This window comes from Ochotona curzoniae, unplaced genomic scaffold, assembly GCF_017591425.1.
Source record: "Ochotona curzoniae isolate NIBS_2020 unplaced genomic scaffold, NIBS_Ocur_1.0 contig_391, whole genome shotgun sequence".
NCBI lineage: Eukaryota > Metazoa > Chordata > Mammalia > Lagomorpha > Ochotonidae > Ochotona > Ochotona curzoniae.
This window is the reverse complement of record NW_024466043.1, coordinates 39747-64395: the sequence shown is the minus strand read 5'-3', so window position 1 is coordinate 64395 and position 24649 is coordinate 39747. Positions and strand designations below refer to the sequence as shown.

At 38.7% G+C, this 24649-nt stretch overlaps 1 protein-coding gene across 1 annotated transcript in view; it reads left to right on the top strand.

Moving 5' to 3' along the window:
* LOC121158908 (dynein heavy chain 14, axonemal-like) overlaps positions 1-24649 on the top strand; it is a 38652-nt gene that overhangs the window by 7685 nt on the left and 6318 nt on the right. Inside the window, exons 3-8 of the mRNA XM_040983928.1 lie at positions 585-700; positions 2631-2693; positions 8898-9039; positions 13234-13365; positions 15925-16175; positions 23720-23843. Of these exons, the coding sequence (XP_040839862.1) occupies positions 585-700; positions 2631-2693; positions 8898-9039; positions 13234-13365; positions 15925-16175; positions 23720-23843 (828 nt within the window). The remainder of the gene's footprint in view (positions 1-584; positions 701-2630; positions 2694-8897; positions 9040-13233; positions 13366-15924; positions 16176-23719; positions 23844-24649) is intronic.

The window sequence follows — 24649 nt, the reverse complement described above, 5'->3', positions numbered from 1 at the left end:
AAATATCTGTAACATGCCGTATCAAGTGTAAATGAAGAGAATGGTGTCGGTATACATGGAGACATACATGATACATATTGCTGATGGCATAGGCATACTCTTTCTGGAAGAAATTTAATCAGATGTGAGCATTTGGATAGGAGAGAGAAACTCCTGAGAAAGAATTCCTTGACAGAGAGGATGTGACTTTTCTGAATGGCATGAGGGGGTATCTGGATTGTAGGATTATAAGCTATGTTGGGCTGCTCTATCTCTGGTGGTACAATAAAGTTCATAAACAGTGCTTTTATAGAAACTGAAAATTATGAGGCTCATAATTTGAAAGGCCGTTGTGGAAGGTATCTTAGACTGGGGAGAAAGCTTCTTCTCTCTGATGGAGCACAAGAAATAGCATGAGAAAAGGCAAGGTCAGAAGCAGAGTGATGGCAGGTGTCAAATTTAGGTGTAAATAAAGTACCTAAGGATTCAGATGTGGGAAAAATTAATTATAAAGGCAAGGAGGTATAAGTCAAATACAGGATTTCTTAATTTCTTAAAGATGGTACCTTTAAAGAAATTAACGTTTTTTTGCTTTATAATTGCAGGTTGTCAATAAAGTTGAGGGCATGGATGTAGGAGAACTCACGCCTACTTTGCGATGGCTATCGGAAAGAAAATACTGCTACTTATTACAGCATTTCAAGATATTTTCCAAATTCCGGTGAGAGGAGTACAAACAAAACCAACTCTGTCATTTGAATTTCTTAAACCATAATAATGACATATTTATGGAAAATTATAGAAGTAGAGTATTCCACAAAATCTTTTTTCAAATCTTACTTATTTAGGTATTAAAACTCTCCATTTAAAACATTATGAATATGACAAAAACGGTATTTTATAGTCAAGTAAACTTATACTGTCTTGATTTTACTTTTTCCTAGGATTTATTTTGTTCATGAAATTAATATTAGCTTACTATATTCATTTTATATGAAAGGCAGAGTCAGAGTTAAAATCGGCCATGCATCGGCTCACTCCCTGAATGCCCACATTAGCTTGTTCAGACCAAGGCCAGGAGTTCTGGGTGTTCCATGTGGGAATCCAGCTACTTGAGCTACATCAGGATTCCTCAGCCTCAGATCATCCATAAATTAACACACTGATGTTTTTTAGTTTGTACCTAGTTTATAATTAATTTTATTGGTTTCTCTCAAACGTCTATCTTTTCTTGCAGTCGTCTGTTATTTCCTGAGGACTCAGAAAACAAATAATATTTTAATGAGTTTTTTGTCTGTTTAAAAGGTAGAATGAGAGGGAGAGCTTCCATCCTCTTGCATTCCCCAAATTTGGGAACAGCTGGGACTGGTTCATGCCAAAACCAGCAATGTGGAACTCCATCCTTGTCTCCGTGGTGGGCAACTTGGGCCCTCATTGAGATTCGTGTGTCACAAGCAACGACTTAGCCTACTGTATCATGATGCCTGCCCCCAGTCACAAGACTGACTTGAGACATTTCTAACTTACAAGGCCTCACTCAGTTTCTTTGAATAATATATGATTCTCTCAGAGCTGCCAGACACCTCCGGAACTCCTTCAATTTTCTGCGTTTCAAAATCGGCCAATTTTCTGGCTGCCATCCTCCCATGCCTGCCATTTCCCCCTCCATTCTGGCTCTTAACCAGCTATAAAAGGAAACTCACACCTCAGCAGTTATTTAAAAGTGGCTCTTCTCCGTAAGATGCAGAGGCTCTTCAGGAACTGATTGTGAGGGTGTACTGAATAAGTCTCTCATATTCTCCTATTGAGGTGAGGGACATTGTTTAAGTGGTGAGCGTATATGTTCCATTGATGAAAATTATGACTGACAAGTAATCACAGAAGGAGACTTTTCAATTATTCATACAGGTTGAGTTTTTAAATCATAAATGTCTCCTTTCATTAATATTGAATAATGTCAAGATGATATCTATTATCTTAAAAAATTAAATCGATGTACCTCTTCATCATCTCGTGAGAAATTAAATGTTGAATTTCCCCGAAGAGCCTCTTTTTAACATAGTAAACCAGTAAAATTTTAATGTATAATATGTATTTATACTTTTTAATATTTATTAGAATTTTGGAAATAGGGGTTGGCACTGTGGTGCAGTAGACTAAGCTTATGCCTGTGGCACTGGCCTCCCACGTGGGTACAAGTTCAAGTCCTTTGCGGTTCTACTTCTGATGCAGCTCTGGGAAAGCACAGGAGGATGGCTCAAGTCCTTGGAGCCCTACACCCACGTGGGAGATCTGGAAGAAGTTCCTGGCTTCAGATTGGTTCAGCTGCTGCCATTGCGGTCATTTAGGGAGTGAACCAATAGATGGAAGTCCTCTGTTTCTCCTTCTCTCTGTAACTCTGCCTTTTAAATAAATAAAGAAAAAAAGGAAATAACAAACTCTTTTATCCATGCAAATTAAAATGACTTTACACTTGCCTTTTGCTCTATATTCTGTTGATGACTTGAGAGAGAATTTGTACACTTCAGTATTTCATCACTCAAGATGATACGTGCTTTACAGAATTCCCTAATACTAAGCTTTTCCTAAATATATTCTATATGAATACATGACTTATGAGCACCGAATGTAAGAAGTGTCTTTCCTTTCAGAATTAATAAAACCTTTGTAACTTGGAGATTGAATGTTAAAAGAATGAAGCCAGAAAGGAGCAAGTAAGTCTTGATATGCCATGTGTTTATATAAGTTTCAAAAGCCAAAGTTTGAAAGTGTAGTGTGAGAGCAGGTACAGTACAATTAGAAAGTCACAATGCACTGCCTTTATGATTCAATCTAACCGACTTTAAGTGCTTTTTTTCCCTAATGTACCATTTTGTGATCACCATACTATAAAGGACCTTGGTGAGCATTCTTAGTCACCTAATCTCATCTTTTTGCCTATGGGAAGAAGAGGGATGAAGCCGTATGAGACAGTTAATTCTGTTTTGTAGGATCTCCGGGAGTCAGGGTTTTCTTTAATAGGGTTGCTGGTTTTATTACATTTTTTGAGATTGTGGTGATTAAGATGCAGTTGTAAGAAAATATACCATAAGTCCCCCACTTGTCTTTTCCTGTTTTCCTCCAAGAGGATAATATCTTGCAAAAGCTTTAGATGATCATGGCAATATTCAGGACATTTGCCTTGGTGTAATCAAATACAGACTCATCTCTACCACCACAGGATCCCTACTGTTGACTTTTAGGCTATTTGCACTTGTTACCTTGTTCCTGTTTCTACTGTCTCCTTAACCTGTGGCAACCACTGGTATGTCCCCCTTTCTATAACTTTGTCTGACCAGGAATGATATCATTAACAATAAGAGGATATTGTTGGAGTTACATAGATTATGGATGTTCAGGTACATGTACTTATCTTCAGACAGATCAAATGATACACACTGCATATTTGTATCGCTTGTTAATGAGGACATGACAAAATGGTTTTAGAAAGATATTATATAAGAAGAATCATAGAAGATACAATCCTTGGGTTTGATTCATTTCATTTAATATAACTCAGATTATTTTGTTCCTCTGGGTAATATTTTGACTTCACTAATGCTTTTTCTTCAGCTTGATAAAGCCTGCTATTGAGACTTCCTATTGATTTATTCATTTTGGTGATTTTATTTTTCTCTAGGATTTACCATAAGGTTTTCTAAATTGTCTTTGTCAAGCTTCTGTTGTTTTCCAAATTTGTTCTGTTTTTCAGCTCTATATTCTTAGAGTTTGCTGAACTTCTTTGAAGATTATTCTGGATTCTTTGTCAGTTATTTCACAGATCTCCATTTCTTTAGTGGCCATTGTTGGTTTGTGAGTTTTTTTAGAAATGTGATTTTTTGTGTGTCTTTGTAGTCTTGGTGTCCTTGCACTGGCATCTGTGCCTTTGAGAAGACAACAGAGTTTCTGGCTTTTCCAGGTGTTTAATTCAGCCTGGGTAGGCTAGCTGGCAGTGATTCTTGTCAGACTGACTTTGTTTTTGAGTTTTCTAGATAGCAAGCTGCTACCTTTGATTTGAGTTAAGGTTGGGCATCTAGTGGGGCTTTGTGGTCAGGCACAGCTGATGGCTAGGTACTGTGATTGCCTCTGACCAGGACATGCTGTAGGACATGCTTGTTGGCCAGGTGGTACCACTCGTTATGTTCTACGGTTGGACAGGGTTGAAGGAAGCATTTCAAGGTTAGGTGAACTCATTGTTCAGTATGGAAAAGAATAGATGTTGTGCTTAGTAAGCATGCATAGATGAGGGCTGCTGCTTGGTCTGTGGGGCGGGGGTTTGGGGTGAGCTTTGAGGCCAAAATGAATGCTGTTTGAACCCTGTTGGTTATAGGGAAATTGAGATGATCTGTTTCATAAAGGGCAACTTGGTGTAGTGTAGGTCATATTTCTTAATTGGCTCATTTCATCCAAGCAGTGGAATATATGCGTAGAACTATTCATTTATTCCCTTCTATTCCTTTGATGTTTGCAGTGTCTGTAGTGAAATTTCCTCTGTTTCTTTCCTGCTAATGGCAGTTTTATGTTTTTTCTGTGGTCAGTTGTGTTCTGTTGATCTTTTTAAAGAATTAGATCTTTGTTTCACTGATTCCCCCGGCCCTCTTTTCTTTCTTTCTTTTTTTGCATTTCATTTATGCTTAGTGTTACTTGTACTTGCTTTGGGTTTATTTTGTTCTTTTTCCTTCTAGTTGGTGAAGTAAGAGCTTAAATTAGGGAGTTGAGACCTCTCAATTGCCAAATATAAGCATTTGGAGTTATAAATTTCCTTCAGCATTGATTTTGCATAGATTTTGATATTTTCATTTACTTCGTCTTCTCTGACCCTTTTAAAGTGCTTTATTTGGAGCTGGCATCATGGTTCAGTAGATTAAGCTTCCACTTGCAATGTTGGCATCCCTAATTAGAGTGTCAGTTCAAGACCACTTTGTTCCAGTTCCCATCCAGATTCCTGCGAATGCTTCTGGGAAGGCACCAGGTGACGGCCTAAGTACTTGGGGCCTTGCCTCCCCTGTGGGAGACCTAGATGAAGTTTTTGACTCCTGATTTTAGCCTTACTCACCTCTAGCTATTGTGGCCCTTTGGAGAGTAAGCAATAGATAGGTGGATGTATGTTTTCTCTATCTTTTTCACTTTCTCTAACTCTGCATTTCTTTTTTTAATATATTTTAATTTTGAATTTTGAATTATGTGGTACAATTTCATATAGGCTAGGATTCCCCCAAAACTCCCATCCCCAACAGATTTTCCCCATTCTACAATGGTGTACTCCTTCATATGGAATCATTTCTGTCAGTCCGTTATTTAAGTGTACCCCGACATTGTTGGTACAGACAATGTCAAATAAATGATCTTTTAAATGTTTCCTTTCTAATACTTATTTTCCTGCCACAAATTTTCTAGGTAGTTTTGGTTTTATGTCAAATTGTTCTATCAGTTGATGGAATAAGGATGAAGTCTCCAACTATGATTTTAGATTTGTAGTTCAATTCCCACATTTTTGCAATGTTGTTGTTCATTGCATATATAGTTAGTAGTAGTCTATTTTCTTGGTGGACTATTTTTATCATATGTAATGCTCCCCTATTAGTTTTCGTTGTTCTGAAGTTTAAATTCTGGGGTGTTACTATGCCCACCATTTCCTTTGGGCTAGCGTTTAAATGATAAGCTCATTCTTTGGCTTTGGATTCACCTATATATTCTTGGAAAGAGTTCCTTTTAGAAAATAGTAATCCCATATGTTTAAGCACATGAAAATTGGCATATTTATACCATTGAAATTTAACCTAATTATTTGAATGTTAGAGTCTGTTATGCCTTTTTTTGTATTTGGTTTTTCTCTGTTATGTGTTATTTGAGCATTTTTGAGAATTCTTTTTGATTCATGTATTTTTTAATGTAACTCGTTGTGTAGCTTCTCTGGCAGTTGCTTTGGGTGTAGCATTATAAATCTGTAACTTATAGTATGGTGTTGTCATCATTTAGGAACCTTGAGAAGAACATTCTATATTTTTCAAATTCTTTTGTTGTCTCTTCATGGTGTTTCAAGGTTCTTGTTTGTTTTAAAAACTTTCTCTAACCATTCTTCTAGGATAAAGCTCTTGACACAAATCCTCTTCCTTTACCTGGCCGTGCGTTGATTTCTCTTTCATCGATGGATAGTATTTTCTTGATGAGGGACTTGGGATCTTTCAGCACTTGAAAAATGTGTCACTTTATTCTGACCTCCATGGACACGGGAATTGTTTTCTCCTGTAAGTGCTGTGCTCTTGCTTTCATTCTCAGGATTGTGGCTTGATGTGTCATAGTATAGGATTCTTTGTCTTCATCCTGTGTTTTATTTTAGCTTCATTAATCTCAAGGAGGGTGTGGGGGTGTGAATGCATGTGTGTGCTGCCAAACTGGGACATTTCATCTGTTATTTCTCTAAGTATTTTTTCAATCTTACCTCCTTTCCCCTCTGTCCACAGTGCCCCAAACACAAACAACTGATCTTGTATTAGCATAGATCAATGAGAGTCTGTTCACTTGTAGTCCAATTTTTATTATTCAGATTAGCTCATTTATGTTGTTCTGCCTCTTAGGTCACTGATCCTTTCCACTGTCTACTCTACTGTTGAATCTTGTATTAGTCAATTTTGTTATTATAACAAATACTTGAAATAAACTACTTAGGAAGGAAGCAGTTTGACTCAGTTTTTGGAAGATCACCATCCAAAATTAGTGGATCCTGGGCTGATGGAGCCCAGGCAGAAGAAAGATCACATCATATGAGCAGAGAAGGACAGCAGCTAAGTCCAACTCAGTTTTTGTAACTATCTCATGACCCGAGGTCATCAATGCATTATGCCCACAAAAGTAGTTCTTATTAGAGATTTGAATAAAAACCTCCCAGTGCACTTAGCTCATCTCCTGAAAACCATACTGACCCTTAATCTACATCATTAATCCCTTAATAATTAACATAAGATTTGGGGAATTCTCTAATATGTGGGCCTTGGGGCAAACCTAAATTTATGGAAGCCATTCATTGATTTTGCTATTTCCATCCTTGGGTTTTCCATTTCTAAAATTTCCTGTTGGTTCCTTTTTTTTAAATTTTTTTTTTTTAGGGTAAAAAGGTTGAAGGGCTACAGGAAAGTGGGTAAGACTAGTATTTTTTCCATATTGTTTCCTTCATGTTTAAAGGCGGGTATTAAGGGAGAAAGCTCATCCAATTTCCCACCCTCCCCAGGTCCTGGATGTAGGGTATGCTCTGAGGTTCTTGCTCAAGTGGTTTTGATATTTCAACAGTTATGAATCGCTGGCAATCTTGCCACTCCAAGCACTATGAGGTCCTTGAAGAATCCATTGATTGACATAGTCCATCATAGCTGAGATGGTTGGTTGACCTGTTCTGTCTTCTCTCTCTTCTTGGTTAGGGTTCTGAGTCTAGCATTTTGATTGGGAAGATCTCCAAAGAAACTTTGTCTGAGGTGTGCTCAAACCAGATTCTTGTATGTGCTAGCAAGTACAGGGCCCGGCACAGTCCATCCCAAGTATGTGCTTGGCAGAACCAGGCTGGACTGCAAAACCCATTGGTTCCAGTGGAAGTCGGGAATGAAAGCAGAACCAACCCAGCAATGGCAACCACCAGCTGATCGGGGCGATGGACAGTTGGTTCTTTTGGTCTTCTGTTTATTTCCTTGACTTTTCGTTTCTTTGTATATTACCAGCCAGTGGAAATGAGGGTCCTAATGTCTTGCTTGACCTTTCTTGAAAACTCCACATGGAGGCGTTAGGGATGCATTATTACAGTTTAGCAAAAGCTGAACTCTGACTTAATCACTTCCACCCTGTGGTATCTGGCTGGAGTAGAATGGCTGTTGCCAAAAGTTTCTGTCTTGCTAGGCTGCCCCTTGTCCTTTAAGTAGATTATAGATTTTTTTCTTTTTTGGTCATTGTTTGGTGTTAACGGATTGCCAGTTTTTTTCAGCTCTGAGTCTGGGATATATGGGACCTAAAGAAAGCCCAGGGAATTTGCTACATCACTCCTAGCTGGTTTTGCTTCTCTTTTCCACCTTTCAATATCTTCTTGTGTTTGATCTACATACAATGTTCAGAGTGTTGTGTTTATCAGGAATGACAGTAAATGCATGCCTACTGAATTTTTCCTGTAAACCAGAACCCACATTTTAGTAGCCTTCTGTGATATGTTCTCCAATACCAAGCAATTTTTGTATGTGGGCAAGATTTTTGAAAATACATGTAATTTTCTTTTACAATAAAATGAAAATTTGTTGTTGAATTCCTCATAAAAGGTACAACTGAATACAGTCATTAATTGATGCACTATCAAATGTGGTATTACAGTTCTAACTTTCCAAGTTTCCCATGCCCATGTTTTAGGTGCACCCTTCCCAATATCCTCATGTCTGTGTTAAATATGTCAGGAAAGTTATACAATAAATTTTTATCTGTTTGATGGAAAGACAGGGAAGAGATGCTGATGATTTTTGAAAAGTATTAAGGCCTTTCTGAACCTCCAAATCCAGCCACATTACAAGCATCATGATAGGCAGAAGGCTTGCTCTTCTCCTTATACTGTTCCAAAAAGATATGTAGTTACTTTTATGTAAAGCTGCTTGGATAACTCGAAGTTAATAGAATGAAATAGCTTAACAGAAGATCTCATTTCCCCTTCCTACTTTGTTCTTTAACACATCTAGTCCCCCAGATCTTGACTACAATGTTCATAGCTAGGTGAAACTCCTAAAGCTTAGTAGTTGTTATCCCCAAAAATGTAGATGTAATATATTTAACTATAGGCATATGAGCTAAATGATAGTTGTAAACTCTAAAGTAATTAGAGTGGGAAATAAGTTTGGAAATTTGTGAACATTCAGGTTATTTCTGAGACGCCGTCTCTTTTGGGCTGATGAATTATTTCAAGCCTGCTTACTTCGTATAAGAGGAATTTGTGAAGATGCAATTAATCTTAAAAATAATAAAGATGAAGATAATCCATCTGCCATATGTCTTGTAAAGGTGGGTAAAAGTATATTGGGGTAAGTATCTCACATCCAAAATGCTTGTGGAGTTTGGGAATTTGCTGATGTTTCAGAGTAGTCACTTAGACTTTGCCAGTTTATCATCCCTTATCTGTAAATTCAGAATAGATTTTAGAGCAATTTTGGTTTGGGATTTTCAGATTATAGATGTTTAACATGCTGGGCAAGTGTTTGGCCTGGCAGCTCAAAAGACCTCATGTTATATCAGGTTCAATTCCCAGCTCTAACTCCAGACCCCAGCTTCCAGCTGATGCACACCCTGGAAGGCAGCGGTAATGATGACATGAGTAGTTCGATTCCAACCACCTACCTCAGAGACCTGGCTGTGTATTCCTGCTTCCCCGCTTTGGTCCTGGCCAAGCTCCAGCCAGCAGCAGGTGGAAATGTGTTCTGTCTCCCTCTACTCTCCCCACCCTTTTTTTCATTTGGGAGGCAGGGGAAAAAATGTTTAAAGAAGGCTCAAAATATAACTATAGGTTAGTATTAATATGCAGAAACTAGGAAGAACAAATGAAATTCTGAATTAAAGGGTTAGGGATTTCTAGATGTATAAATAAACTATCTCCATGGATGACTAATGTACAAAACTATGATTTTCTGGTAGTCGTTTTTACAAGTTAACATTCCTTATGAAGAATTCGGTTCTTTTACTTACCTTTGGCTACAAAACCCCTGTTTTCGAGTGTGTCTCTAGTTGTAGAATGTTATTTATAAATAATGATTTATTTTTAATACATAATTAATAGTCTCCAGCTATTCTACCCTAAATAAACCGTGTTGAGAAATCACCTTAAGTGGTCAATCAGTTTTGAATGAACTAACAATTCCTATTTTAATATATGGAGACAATATGCTTCTTAATGGGATAATTTGATTTGATCTATATGTGATTGCTCTTTCTAAGAGTTTACATTTATAGAATTGTAATTTTTCTTAAGTGTTAAGTTCATTGTTGAATAGGATTCCAACTAGTTTTGCTTCACTTACCATAATGTGTGAGGGAGGTGCTAAAAAATAACACGAATAATCATCTATCCTTAGAAGAATGATGCAGAGGTTTAAACAAGTTACAAATCAGACATACAGCATATACATGTAATAAAAATAGAAGCAGAGACCCCAATCAAGATCTCACATTGGGTAACAGGAACTGGATGATTTGATCTGTCCCTGCTGTTTTCAGGGTGTGTGTTAAGCAGGAAGCTGAAAGCAGGAGCCAGAGCCCAAGGTTCAATCAAGGCACTCCAATGTCCTGCGCAGGTGTCTTCACCAATGTCTCAACTGCTGGGTTAAGTGCAGATGAGTGTTTTTGTGATGGAATGGGTTGAACAGCTATATTAGATAACTTTATGGATGATTGATAGAATTAACTTGATGAAGAGTAGGAAGACAAGGAGAGAGACCGAGATGCTGATGGTGACAGAGAAGGAACACTGGGACTCTGTCCTGGAGTTTTCAGGTGATGTGTGTTTTTTCCCCAGAGTGTGAAGAACAGACTTTTCAAGAAAATATTGAAATATTTTGTTATTTTACTATATTGCAAAGTTCCATGCAAAGGAAATGAAAAAAGAAATGGTTACTTTTGATCTGCTTGTAGCTTACTGAAAGAGATAATATTTTATATATAAAAGTGATAGTTAATTCTAGAGATGATCCCTTTGCTAACTTTTTTGAGTTAGTTCACAACATGTAAGACGAAGAGTGTTTCCTGGCAAAACAAAACAAAAATACTATAAAGCAGCTATGTTGCAGAAGAATGGATGGAAAGACAGGTTGGCCTTATTTAGAGTATTATTCATTTTATAAACTAGACAGTATTCAACTTGAGTAGCCAGAGATGAGGGGATAACACAGTTTAAAAAACAAGCATTAGTATAAATATAAGGCATTTCACTACATGTTTGATTCAAAAATAGGTGTGAGTCTTGAATACCAGGCCGATAAATGAATTAAGGGAATGGTAGACTATGGAACGCCACACAGGGTGTAACTGACCGAACACCTCCAGCTAGGGGGTGTTAGGAGAACAGTATGCAAGAGTGGGAGTTTCCTAGACTCGGAGAAGCCAGGATCCAATCAAGAGCAGGGACTCACAGCCAGGAGCACTGGGCTGGTGTCAGGAATGAGAAGGTAAGCAGCTAAGCATTGGAAAAAGTAGAGACACCAATGAAGACTATGAGGTAGTCAAGAGAGGGGAGCAAGGGTGGAAGCAGTAAGGCTGTGCTTACTCAGAAGTTAAGGCAGTGCACTGTGTGCATGGGGGTGCTGATACATTCCACTGGAATGAAAGCTCCCATATGAAAGGGGCAAAAATTCCACAGTTGAAGGTAAGGCACCTCCATGGATCATTGGGTCCAAGCCTTCCCATTGAAAAGGCACAGCATAGTTGTAAAGCGATCAGAACTGAAGTCCACAAAGTCGAGTGGAGTTGAAATTTTGGTTATGCTTCATAGTCAAGAATGAAGCTCGTTTCCTTAAGCAGGGCTGGGAAGGCTTTATAGAGATAGGCATTTGGTCACACCACCTACTGCGGAGAGATGATGATGAGTGGTGCTGGTTGTGTGTGCTTTTTAAATAAGTCCTAGTGGCTATTATCCAGGGGAGATTTTGAAAACTTAAAGAACTATTGTGGGAGCAGGGACTCTTGGATTATGTCGTGGGGATGACCATCCTCGGCTGGGCTTGTGGGAAACCCAGCTGTACTGGGTCTGGTGTCTTACTTTTCTGTGTGTGACATTAAAAAAACCAAGAGACATGGTGGAGGTGAACAGACAAGGATTTATTGAAAGGCAAGTGGATAGTGCCCAGTTCAGACATGTGGGCAGGTCACCATGTGACAGGGAAGGCCCAGGTTGGGATCATCCTGTCTCCCATCCAAGTACTAACCAGGCCTGACCCTGCTTAGCTTCTGAGATCAGACGAGATTGGGAGCGTTCAGGGTGGTATGGCCGTAGACAGGGACCATCCTTTCTAAAGAATAAGGGTATTGGAAGGGGGTAGTGCTGGGGGCAGAACCTTTGTAAGGATGCAGGGTTGGTTTGGGGCTGTAGCACAAGTGGTGGTTTACAGGAAGGTGTCATGGCATCTGGTGTGTGGTGGAAAGTGAGACTTAGCTGCACGATGAGGGCTGGGTGTGTTGTCCTCAGCAATGCTGAATTACCACAGAAGGGTGATGGGGTATTGATGATGGATGCAACTCAGATGTTGGCAGTCCTTAGCACTTTGGTGTTCTCTAGCTCTCTGCCTACCCATAACAGAGCAGCTACTCAGAGTTCCTGAAATGTGCTCTGTTACACAAACTACTGTGATGTAGATGGGGCATTTTAGAAATGGAGAGATACTGGAACTAAAGAGATCAATTAGTATATAGTATTAGAACAATGAAGGCCTGGCGAATGTAACTTCGAATAGGATGTTAGCCTAGAGACTCCAAAAGAAGCAGAGATTGGAGATAGGCTATTTTCGAAAAGTTGGAACCTGGCAATTGCCAGGGACTGGGAGAAATCTCAAATCCTAAAGCACAACTGCTAAATCTTTGTTTTGAGAAACATACACTTAGTGGTTGTTGTAGTATAACTAGGGATATAGGCTACATAATTTACTGATGCAAGTGTGTTTTGGCAATAGAATCTACACAAGGTAAGAAAGATGGAAAGCTTGAAAGGAAGGCAGTTCATGCACACTCATGGAGGGGCATGAATGGATGAACACTCTATTTCTGCATCACCATAGAATGATTTAGGGCCAAGGCAAGCTGAGTTCTGTCTGCTGGATTCTAAATAAATTCTGGGGAAAAAATGTTTGCCTTTCTAGATTTTAATTTTAGCCTTTTTACTCTGCATTTTATGCTTATGTTTTTAAGTTTGACAAGTAAATGGAACTTCAAAAGTGAAAATAGTTCCTGGGTTTTCCAGGTTCATACATAAATTTTAAAAGGCTGCAGTTCTTGATTTTTTTCTGCTTAATCTTAGCTATAATTTAAAGTGGTAGTGGATTTTTTTATTATCATAACTTAGATTTAATTATTACTTAAATTTGAAGAACTTATAAGACCCATAGCATATAAAGAAATATGTATTCTTAAGAAGATATATATAGATATGAAAAATGGCTAATTATCTTTTTACAAGTAATTTTTTACTTTCTAATACTCAATACTTATTGTTATTAGTTGGATCAGTCTCGAACATATTCTCTAGATGAATTTTGTGAAGAACAGTTGCAACAAGCTAGCCAAGCAATGAAAAAATTTGAGGACGTCAGAGATAAAGCAATTTTGGAGTTAAAAAATACAGTCTTAAAGGTAATTCCTTAATTCTATTCTCTCTGCTTATCAAACGCTATGTATTGATTGAACTGATTATGCCAAATTGGGTTACTGGGAAAAGTATCTGAAGTGGGAATACACAGGAAAAGGTGGTTAATTAACCAACCAACTGGTACCATAAGTTTATGTGTTTGCATCAACTTGGAAAGTAAGAACTTTCCAAGGTATGTAGTGTGAAATTAAACACACACACCCCAAACCATATAATGAGTGTGCATATAAATGAGTGTGTAAGTGCTTGTATGCATATATTTTATATGTACAACTTCAAGGTCTTTAAAATCTGAATTTGCATGTAAAGGAAAATGAGATGTCTGAGTAAATTCAGGTGTTCCTAAGACAAAAGCCCATAGCTCAGGAGCACACCTAGATGAAGTCAACCTTCTGAGAGTTTCCTAAGAGTGAAGGCTCAATAATACGATGCACCATGTCCTCAGAACATCCCCACCCCCTTGCTATGTACTGCTTCACACAGTCTCCCCACAAAGAGGTAACGATGCATGAATGCATAATTCAGCAAATACAGTTTAAGGGACTGATAAAATATCAGCGAATCATGCACCTGCTATCCAGGTGGCTATTTGAGCTTTCTGGAGGACTGAATGGACTTAACATGTGAATGCTGAGTGTTTCTTTGAACTGAAATTATTCTCTGGACAACAATGACATTTGACACTTAGAGCGTTGACAAGATGGAGTGTAGCTCTTTGAAGTAGAATCTAAAAGCCTCCCATAGTCCTCCAACTTCCCAAAGCCCAGCCAGTTACAGATTCTGGGACAGTTTGCCAAGGATGGCATAAATAAATGAGTTATAACATACTACCCGGGCCACTGAAATGTTCACTCTACCTGTTTAGCACTGTTGCTGTATGATCATAAATAAGAAATTTCTATTAAAATCAATTATGTATAAGAACATTTTAGAGCTCTTGTTAATATGGATAATGACATCTACCAACTTTATTCACTTCATGGGAGAATGTAGAATTAAAAAAGGTGACAAGGGGCTAGGCACAGTAGCCTAGTGGCTAAAGTTTGACTTGCATCCACAAGGATCTCATGTGGGTGCCAGTTCCTGTCCTGGAAGCCCCGCTTCACATCTAGCTCCATGCTTGTGGCCTGGGAAAGCAGTCTGAGGACAGCCCAAAGCCTTGGGACCCTGCACCAGCATGGGAGAACTGGAAGAAACTCCTGGCTCTTACCTTCAGATTGGCTTAGCTCTGGGCATTGCGGCTACTTGGGGAATGAAATCAGTGGATGGAAGATCTTCCTTTCTGTCTCTCCTTTTCTCTGTAAATCTAGCTTTCCAGTAAGAAGTAAATCTTAAAAAAAAAAAAAGGTGACAAAACAAAGCTGAGAATATATGCAAACAAATGATCCCTGAAACAGTCATTATTACTAAGGTATTGTGGCATTGAGCTAAAAACTAAATCATGTTAGCATAAGGTTAGCTTATAAGCAAATCTGTATGAAAGTTAGGGAAGGAAGTACATTCTTAAGAATACTTACATGTTTCTGCACAGAGGGACTGGCCTCAAGTAGGCGGTTACCAAATGCAAATATTCTTAAAACTTACCCATTGCTTCCTTCTCCAGCCAAGTCAGCACAAAACTGCCTTTTGCCCCACAGTGAAGGCGTAAGGAATGGGGATGGCCTCGTTGGCGCTAGTGAACATGAGGTTTGTGAGAGATCTTGGAAAATTTTAAGTTATGCATATATAACTCAACTTCCCTCATCTCACCTCTAAGACCTTTCCACCGAGCCTGTGCTCCACAAACTCCAACTTAAATTTTTCATTACCAGTAGCAGTTACTTTTGTAAAAAAAAAAAAAAAAATTAGAATACCAGCTGACAGTTATGACTATTGAAGCATCGACATTTTTCTAATGTGTAGAAAAAATTGAAAGTTGAAAATATTTTTAGAACATCAGAGGACTAACAAAAAATCCTTATGTACCTTTCGATTGTTTTAAGCAACACAGTTTAGATATGTTGGGTTGGTTCTGGTAGTACTTACAGTATTCTTTAGTTTTGGCAAAATGTCGTATTCAATAATGAGTAAATGATGCTAAAATATATGATTATGTGATTTAAAAATAATATCCTAACATTGGATTTTGTAAACTTTAAAGTTTTTCCTTAATTCTATGTTATATAGAGTAGATGTATTTAAGAAGTCAAATTGTTTTTGACTGCCCTAAAGGAAGCAGCCCTGGAGTGGTTTTAGGAAAGCTTGCAATTAGACTTAGTTTGTGCCCCCTGGTACTAGTCAGTGTGTTTGAAGATGATCCCTCAAAGTAGACAGCATAACTTCTTTTAAGTGAAGCAGCAAATATCAGGCTTTTGACCACATCCGTTACTTTGTTTTTGCTGGTATTTAAATAGAGTGTGAGTATGAAGTAAAGTTTTAATGAAAATTGACAAAGTTTAGATCCAATATGTTTGTCAGGCTAATAAAAACTACTAAAGATGGTAAATTATGCTGTATTAACATAAAACCATCACCTGCCTCTCAACTGCTTTATTAACTTGTAGGTTGCAGAAAAGAAGAATATTAGAGATTATTTTGAGCCCAACCTCTCTGCAAGTGATACAGAACATTTCAAGCTGCCTAAGTTTCGACGTCTGTTAGAAACGGTTTTCCAATTCCTAGTGCTGGTTGACTACATATTTCAGGAACTCCTCCGTCAGCTTATGAACACTGCAGTCACACTTCTCTGGGAACTCTTTGATGGGTCTGCTAGCATGCCATTCTCAAAGGAAGAAAAGAATAATAATCTCATCAGGTAAATCCTACTTCTTTGACTTAGAAGGTTCTTTCTAATCACAATTTTAATGCCACGTATGGAAGAGATATTCAATCATTTAAGCTAGAATTAGAAAATTCTGCTGGTAACAGTTTGTGTACTCATTTTTGCAATCAGCTGAACTTATTATTTACTGATATTCAATAGTGTCCATAAAACCCGGGCCCGGCGCAGTGGCGCAAGTGGTTAAGGTCCTCGCCTTGCACGCCCGGGATCCCATATGGCCGCCAGTTCTAATCCCGGCAGCCCCGCTTCCCTTCCAGCTCCCTGCCTGTGCCCCGGGAAAGCAGTCAAGGAAGGCCCAAAGCTTTGGGACCCTGCACCCGCGTGGGAGACCCGGAAGAGGCTCCTGGCTTCGCACTGGCATAGTATCAGCCGTTGTGCTCACTTGGGGAGTGAATCATCGGACGGAAGATCTTCCTCTATGTCTCTCTTTAAAAAAAAAAGAATATTTCCCAATATTTTCCTTGAAGTTGAGCATATGAGTGGCTGCCCTGCAAAATAAAGAGTACTCCGTGAAATCAGAATTTCAAATAAGCAACAGATATTTTTCTGTGTTTTACTGTATATTTCTTTGCTACATCTGGGACTCCCATGTACTGTTATCCTCCGGCCCCAGAGCTAATTCTTTAGAGAAGTGAGAATGAGTCTGGGAGGAGCCACAGGTTCAACCAGAATTTTGATTATTTCCTAGAAATATTTATTTACTCTTTGGCCAGCCACGAAAGGATTTAAGAAATATTTTTATTTTTCTGTTAAAATGTGATTTAAAATGAAGCATTCTTCTTATTTTCCCCAACCGGATCTACTTACTATAATTTGTGAAACCTAGTCTGTTAAATGTAATAGTAGAATACTTCATTACATCCCAAATATCGAAAGTTAGCAATAACATCTTAGTAAAATGCAAGATTCAGTAAATGGAAAATGAAGCATCGATTTGTAACATTTTAAAGCTCACATTATTCTATTCTGTTTCTCTACTTTTGACTGAATCCACAAAACTCAGTATTATTTATTAAAGGCCTCATTACTGGTTTGAGTAAGAACATTTAAGTTACAAAAGCATAACTACTGATGGTACCTTTTTTTCTGTCAAACGGGTTGTGTACATTTATGTATTTGGGAATTTAGGAAAGGTTTTAACAGTAGAGCTCTTAAAATAAATTCATCACGTTATCGAAAATTTGGGTGATTTATAGCTTGTTTCTTAACACCTCTTCATACTTCTTTGTGTGTGTTATGGAAGGAATATGCAGGTCTGGAGCCTAACACCTGGATCCTAACACCTGTATACCATATTGTCTATGACTAGTTGTATGGCTTAGCTTAACTGTCATCCTGACAGAAGTTAGACAAACTCTTTAGACTTCAGCTTTTCTTTTTTCGCCTTAAATTGGAGTGAGCAATAATGCTTATGTGAAAATGTTTGAACATAAACATGTTATTAATTTCTGATCATTGATATTACTGAATCTGTTTCCACTGACCTCTTTGTAAACTGTTCATAAAACATTTACTTATTTATTTTAAAAATGAGATGAGGGAAGGAGAAAAGTGAAAGAACATGAGCATCCGTGCTTCCATCCACCCCTCAAATGCCTGCAACAACCAGGTTGGGTTGGACTAAAGCCAGGGGCCTGGAACACCTGGATTTCCAACTTGGGAGGCAAGGAGTACCTGGGCTGTCATCTGGGGGGGTCTCAGATGCTGTGCATTACACAGGAATCTACAGGAAGTGGAGACAGAACTCAAACCCAGGCGCTCGGCAGCTGTCCCAGGCACTGGCTTAACTCACTGTATATGTGCCGCTGACCTCTTCACTATTGATTTGAATATCCGTGGTGACTAATGATGATGAGCATTTTTAACATATTGACCATTTGTGTATCTTTTTGGGTAGAGATGTCTATTTTTTGAGTTGTGTCTTTTTATTGTTGAGTTGCAACTGTTCTTTGTACATGTTAGAATCTGTGGGTCATTTTTGTCCATGTCCTTGTTACTATTCTCTGAAACACAAAGGTTAAAAATGTTAGGAAATCCTATTTATTTTTCTTTGAACCTTAGGTGTTCCTAAGAAATGATTGCCTAGTCTAAAGTCATGAAGATTTGTGCATATTTTATTTCATGATTTTGTAACTTTGTTACATTTGCATTTAAGTCTTTGATGCATGTTGAATTAATTCTTACATTTGGTATGAGACAGGAATCCAAAGTCATTGCTTTACATGAACATTCTCTTTTCCAGTACTACTTGTTGAAAAGCACTATCTCTTTCTCTATTGAATTGTCTTGACACCCTCGCTGAGCATTTGTTGACCATATAGGGACTCATACCTAAATATTACAGTGTTTTTTGTTTTGTTTTGTTTTGTTTTAAGATTTATTTTTATTAGTTTTTTATTGGAAAGGCGGATATACAGAGAGGAGAGTCAGAGAGGAAGATCTTCCGTCTGATGATTCACTCCCCAAGTGAGCACCACGGCCAATGCTATGCCGATCCGAAGCCAGGAGCCTCTTCCGGGTCTCCCATGTGGGTGCAGGGTCCCAAATCTTTGGGCCGTCCTCGACTGCTTTCCAGGCCACAGGCAGGGAGCTGGAAGGGAAGCGGGGTTGCTGGGATAGAACCAGCGGCCATATGGGATCCCGGGCGTGCAACGCAAGGACCTTAACCACTGAGCCACAGCGCCGGGCCCTTTGTTTTATTTTTTTACTGATGATTCATATTGAGAAAATTTCCTTCTGTAGTGGAATGTTATCAGATGGTAAAGGATCCTGTCAAATGCTTGGTTTATTTATTTATTTATTTTTGTTTGTTTTTGGTATCTGTTGAGAGGGCCCTCTGGTTTTTACCTTATTGCTTTGATATATGACATGCATTTTTCCAAAACTGAACTAATTTAAAATGAGTGTCACTTGATTGCAGTGTATCATCCTTTCCATGTGCTGGTGGATCCAGTTTGTGGGTATTTTGTTGAGAATTTTTTGCACCATAAGGAACACTGACCTGTAGTTTTGAAAATGACTGTCCAGTTTTTAGTTTGAGGTAATGCTGGCTCTCTAGAATGCATTGGAGAGTATTCTGGAAAAATCCGTGGCTTCTGAAAAAGTTTGTGAAGTGTTTGTTATTTTTTCCTGAGACGTGAGATAGAGTTTATCTGCCAGTTCCCCCAAAATTCATGGGCTGGAGACTTAGTCCCCAGTAATGCTGAGAAGTAGGACCTTGAAGAGAAGATCGCATTGGAAGGCATTTGCCCTCCTGAATGGGTTTTCTCAGTAGTGGCTTCCTAGTAAAAGAATGGATTGGGTGACTTGTTCTCTCCCACATTGGTGCATCTATTTCAGCCCTCCTTTTACTCTCCCAGATCCATGCATCTTTCATCAATGCCTCACAGTCTTCATAACCATAGTCTTGAAATCAAGTAATGTGAGTTCTTCAACATTTTTTTTTTCAGGATTGTGTTTGCTACTCTTATTTGCTTGTACACACACACACACACACACACACACACACACACACAATCATTGAGCCAACTTTAAAATTTCTTTAAAAAGTTTACTGAGATTTTGATCATTGCATTGAATCTGTAGATTTGTTTGAAGAGAATTTACAGTTTATCAGTATTCCATTTAGTAGAGCTTTGATTTTATGCTATGCAGTGTACAGATAGTGAACCTTTAATTTCTATATTGTCTGGCTAGTTTTGCCCTACAGAGACTGAGTTAAGCAGCTATCAACAGGGAGCACCATCTGGCCCACCAAATGTAAGATATTTCCTATCTGGTCCCTTATAGATAACGAAAACTACTAAAAAGGCAGTGTTCTTTCAAGGACATTCAGCAAGAGAGCAGAAGGGAAAATATTGAAAGACTAAAAAAGTTATTAATCCAAAGCAGGTATTCTTATAGGGTATAAATTATTATCATCACTTTTATCCCTTCCGTGGCACTGCTAAACTTCAGGGCATTTCAGCTCATTTTATTCTCCTGTTTCACAGTGTTGATTCATGTATATTTCAAATACACTTTTGGTTGTTTGTGTGTTTTAACGCAGAAGACATTAGAAGTACTGCTTTAAATTATCAATAGCCATTCATTTTTCTCCACATAATGATCATTTCTTGGGTTTTTCCCCTTGCTTGTTCTCATTGTATAATCATTTCCCTTAAAAAGAGAGAAAAAAAAAACCTTGCAATATTTTTCTTTATGCAGGCTTCTGAGAAACTGTTTCCTCCATTTGTAATTGTCTAGAAACCTCTTTTTATCATAGTCATGTACAAAGGATATTTTCCCTGCATATAGAGTTCCAGTTAATGAAGTGTGAGAATCTTTTTGAACTTTTTTCAGTTGGTCTGTAGCCCCCTCCCCACATGTATCATTATATGGAATCCAATCATGCTTTTTTTTTTTTAATTCAGAATAAAATGAGGCAGATTATACTGGGCAATGGAAAGGCCTATGGAAATGTATCCACAGCTCAAGGGTGCCCTCCTCTGATACTACTGTGAATAGTCAACAATGTGCCTTTGTGTGGAACCGTTCTTTTCCTCTTTGAAGCAGGGACTCCTCTGCTTCTGTCAACACCCCTGTGCTCCTTCAACATTTGAGTTCCTTCGGGGATCTGTCCCAGCTCCCCTTCCTCCTCCCTGCCTGCTAACTGAACCTCTCTCTCTGCATTCCCCAGTGGTCCCACCCAGCACAGTTTAGATCTTTTCCCTGTTTTCCTCTGTTTGAGTATGTTTTCTCTCAGCCAGGATTTGTTGGTTTGTGTATCCTAGACCATTCCGCACCTGTAGAGTTTTCCACTGACTCTCAGCTCCCTGTGGTCTCTATATATACTCCAGAAATTCTGTGCCAGCAGAAGCCCTGGCTCTGACGTCTGCAGATGAACCTGCCAGGCTCACTGGGGCACATTCCGCTGTGCTTGTGGTCCTGCTGTCACTGCAAAATTGGATCCTACCCATCTCAAAAGTGGAGGTTGAAGAAAGGAACAATGAAGCCTCTCTGTTGAGCAATTCTGTTCCCTCTGCGTGCGTTTGTTTGCTTGTTTTTTTTTTTTTTAATGTGGAGATTTAGAAAGATTCAAAAAGCAACTAAGGCTGCCCTGATTTCAGGAGTGTAGTACGCCAAGTCATATGTCAGTGGTCCTAAGAAGGTAGAAGCCATCCGGTGATGGTGTTCAGAGGCAGAACCAAGGGGAAGTGAGTGGATTGGAGTAGGTCATTACAGTGGAGCCCTAAGCCGACTCCCAGTGGCTGTGTGATGGAGTCCATGGAGACTTAGACACCTGTGCTGCCTGTTCCATGCCATGTGGTGCTCTGTACCACCTTGAAACTTTTCCAACAAGGACAGTATCATCAGAGAGTAAACCAATGGGATCTGCTGAACCTGGAATCATGAACCTCCAGAACTATGAACCAAAATAAGTCTCTGTCCTCATAAAGTTAGACTTACTCAGAGATTTTGTTACAATGAATAAAAGCTGCCTGATGTGTGTCACCATGCTCTTGCTGCCAGAAACTTCTAATACCTAAATTCTCAAACCTTGTTTTAAAGACTTATTTATTTTTCTTCAAAATGCAGATTTACAGAGAGGAGAGACACAGAAAAAAATCCTCTGCCTGCTGGTTCATCCCTCCAAATGGTCTCAACAGCCAGAGCTGAGCTGACCCAGAGCCAGGAGTATTTTCTGGGTCTCCCGCATAGATGCAGGATTCCAAGGCTTTGAGCCATACTCTGCTGCTGTCCCAGAACAAAGCAGGGAACTGGATGAGAAGTGGAGTAGCTGGGACACAAACTGATGCCTGTATGGGATCCTGGCACATGCAAAGCAAGGATTTAGCCACCGAAGCCATCCCATCAGACCCCTAAACTTTTTCACTTTCCTTTAGATTGCTATCTCAATAATGCCATTATGATTTGCTTTCGTTTGTAACTCAACCTGCAGGTTTTAATTAAAACATCCACATTTAGGTCTCTTCAACAAATGCTGTTGGCACAATTCGGTAGCAGCCTGCAGAATTTAGGAGCAAGACTCCCATCTCTGACCTTATACCAAAAAATTGGCTTTAAATGGATCAAGGACCTAAATCTGTACCCAAAAACCATCAAAATGTTGATGGAAAACATAAGAAGAACTCTGCAAGATATAGGAATTGGGAAAGACTACTTAGAAAAGTCACTAAAAGCAAAACCAAAATAAGCGAATGGGACTTCATCAAACTAAAAAGTTTCTGCACAGCAAAGGAGATGATCAACAAAGCAAAGTTGAAACCAACAGAATGAGAAAAAATCTTTGCACACTACCCAAATGATAGAGGACTAACACGCAGGATTTACAAAGAGCTTCAGAAACTCAACAATAGCAAAACAAACAGCTCTGTAAAGAAACAGGCAAAAAAAAAAAACAGACATTTCTTTCAAAAGAACAAATTGAAATGACTGATAGACATATGAAAAAATGCTCAGGCTCTCTGGGTATCAGGAAAATACAAATGAAGACCACATTGAGGTTCCACCTAACTCCAGTTAGATGGGCCTACATTCAGAACTCTGCTAATACCACCTGCTGGTGTAGATGTGGAGAGAAAAGTACCCAACTCCAATGATAGTACAGTCACTATGGAAGTCAATATGGAGAGAGCTAAGAGAACTGAAAATTGACCCATTTGACCCAGCTGTCTCACTCCTGGGAATATATCCAAAGGAACTGAAATCTGCATATGAGAAAGTGACCTGCAATTATAATATTCAAGGCAGCATAGTCTACAATAGCAAAGACATGGAAATAACCCTGATGCCCATCAAAAGAGGAGTAGATAAGGAAACTGTGGTACATCCACTCTGCGGAATACTACCCAGCCATTAAAAGGAAATGAAATTCTACCATTTGCAACAAAATGGTCACAACTGGAGACCGTTATGCTCAAAGAAACAAGCAATCACAAAAGGACAAATGTCATACGTTCTGTGATGTAAGGCAAACTTAATGCAAAATACAAGATCAGTAGATATATAGGTAAACATGTATGTATATATATTCACCTAGAGGAAATGTATAGTGGTAACTACTGTAAGAAGTGAAGAATCATCGCAGTATGCATCTCTACTCCCAAATAAAAGGAGGACTCCCAATGAAATAGTTAAACAGTTGAAAATAGGATGCGGGACTTTCTATCATTGTCTATACCTACAGTATCAGGATGTACTTAAATAGTAGAATGATGGACTTGTGGCTGTTACTGAAGGATTATACTATTATAATAATATGGGGGAAAACAGTGGGAGGGTAGTGGGGATGGGAGGGGAAATCCCTGTGCCTATCAAACGATATCATTAAAAATAAATAAAATGAACATCTTTTCCTGCGTTTATTGTTTATGCCTTTTTCTAAAGAAATTAATAGTCTAATCCCTCCTCTTTTTAGTTGAATTGTTCTTTGCAGAATAAATAAATATATTTTTATATTAGGAATCTTACATGATTTTTAAATGATTATTTTTCCTTCCCACTTATTAATCTAGGACAGTGAAGGAGAGCTTTATCTGCAATGGAAATATAATAAATGATTGTGTTGAAATTGATTCAACTTCACAAGCTTTTTTGGTTCAGCAGTCAGAAGAAGAAATAGATACTGACATTAACAAGGTAAAATGTACTGACAGACTTTTTTAAAGGATTTATTTATCTGAGAGACAGAGAAGGAAAGAAGGAGGGAGGGAGGGAGATCTTCCATCCCCTCTTTCTCTCCCCCAAATGGCCTCTCAGCCGGGGTTGAACCAGGCTGAAGCCAGAAGCCAAGTGCTTCTTCCATGTCTCCCACATGCATTCAGGGATCAGAGCACTTGGGCCATCTTCCATTGCTTTCCAAAGCGCATTGACAGCGAGCTGAATTGAAAGTAGAGCAGCAGCAGAGACTTTATTGGCACCTATATGGAACGCTGGCATTGCAGGCAGTGGCGTAATCTACTATGTCACAAAGATGGCTGCTGTGGTTTTTATGCTTTCTGCCTTATCACTAGCTTGGTTGAGGATTTCCTCAACCATTACTGGGCATTCATATTTCATTTTCCATATCTTTTACTCATTTTTCTGTTGTGTTTTTTAAGGAATTCCTTTTATAAAATTTATTTTTATTCCTATATAAAGAACAGGTTTTATGCATTCCACAGGCACAGTTCTCACTCCCCTGCTTCTCTCCCCTACCATGTTTCCTTCCCTTCTTTCTCTTCAACAATATTGTACAGACATCATTTTTAAAAGATTTTATTTATTTATTTATTGGGAAGTCAGATATATACAGAGAGGAGGAGAGGCAGAGAGGAAGATCTTCTGTCTGTTGATTCACTCCCCAAGTGGTTGCAATAGCCAAACTGAGCCAACCCGAAGCCAAGAGCCAGGGGCTTCTTCCAGGTCTCCCACATGGGTGCAGGGTCCCAAGGCCCTGGGCCATC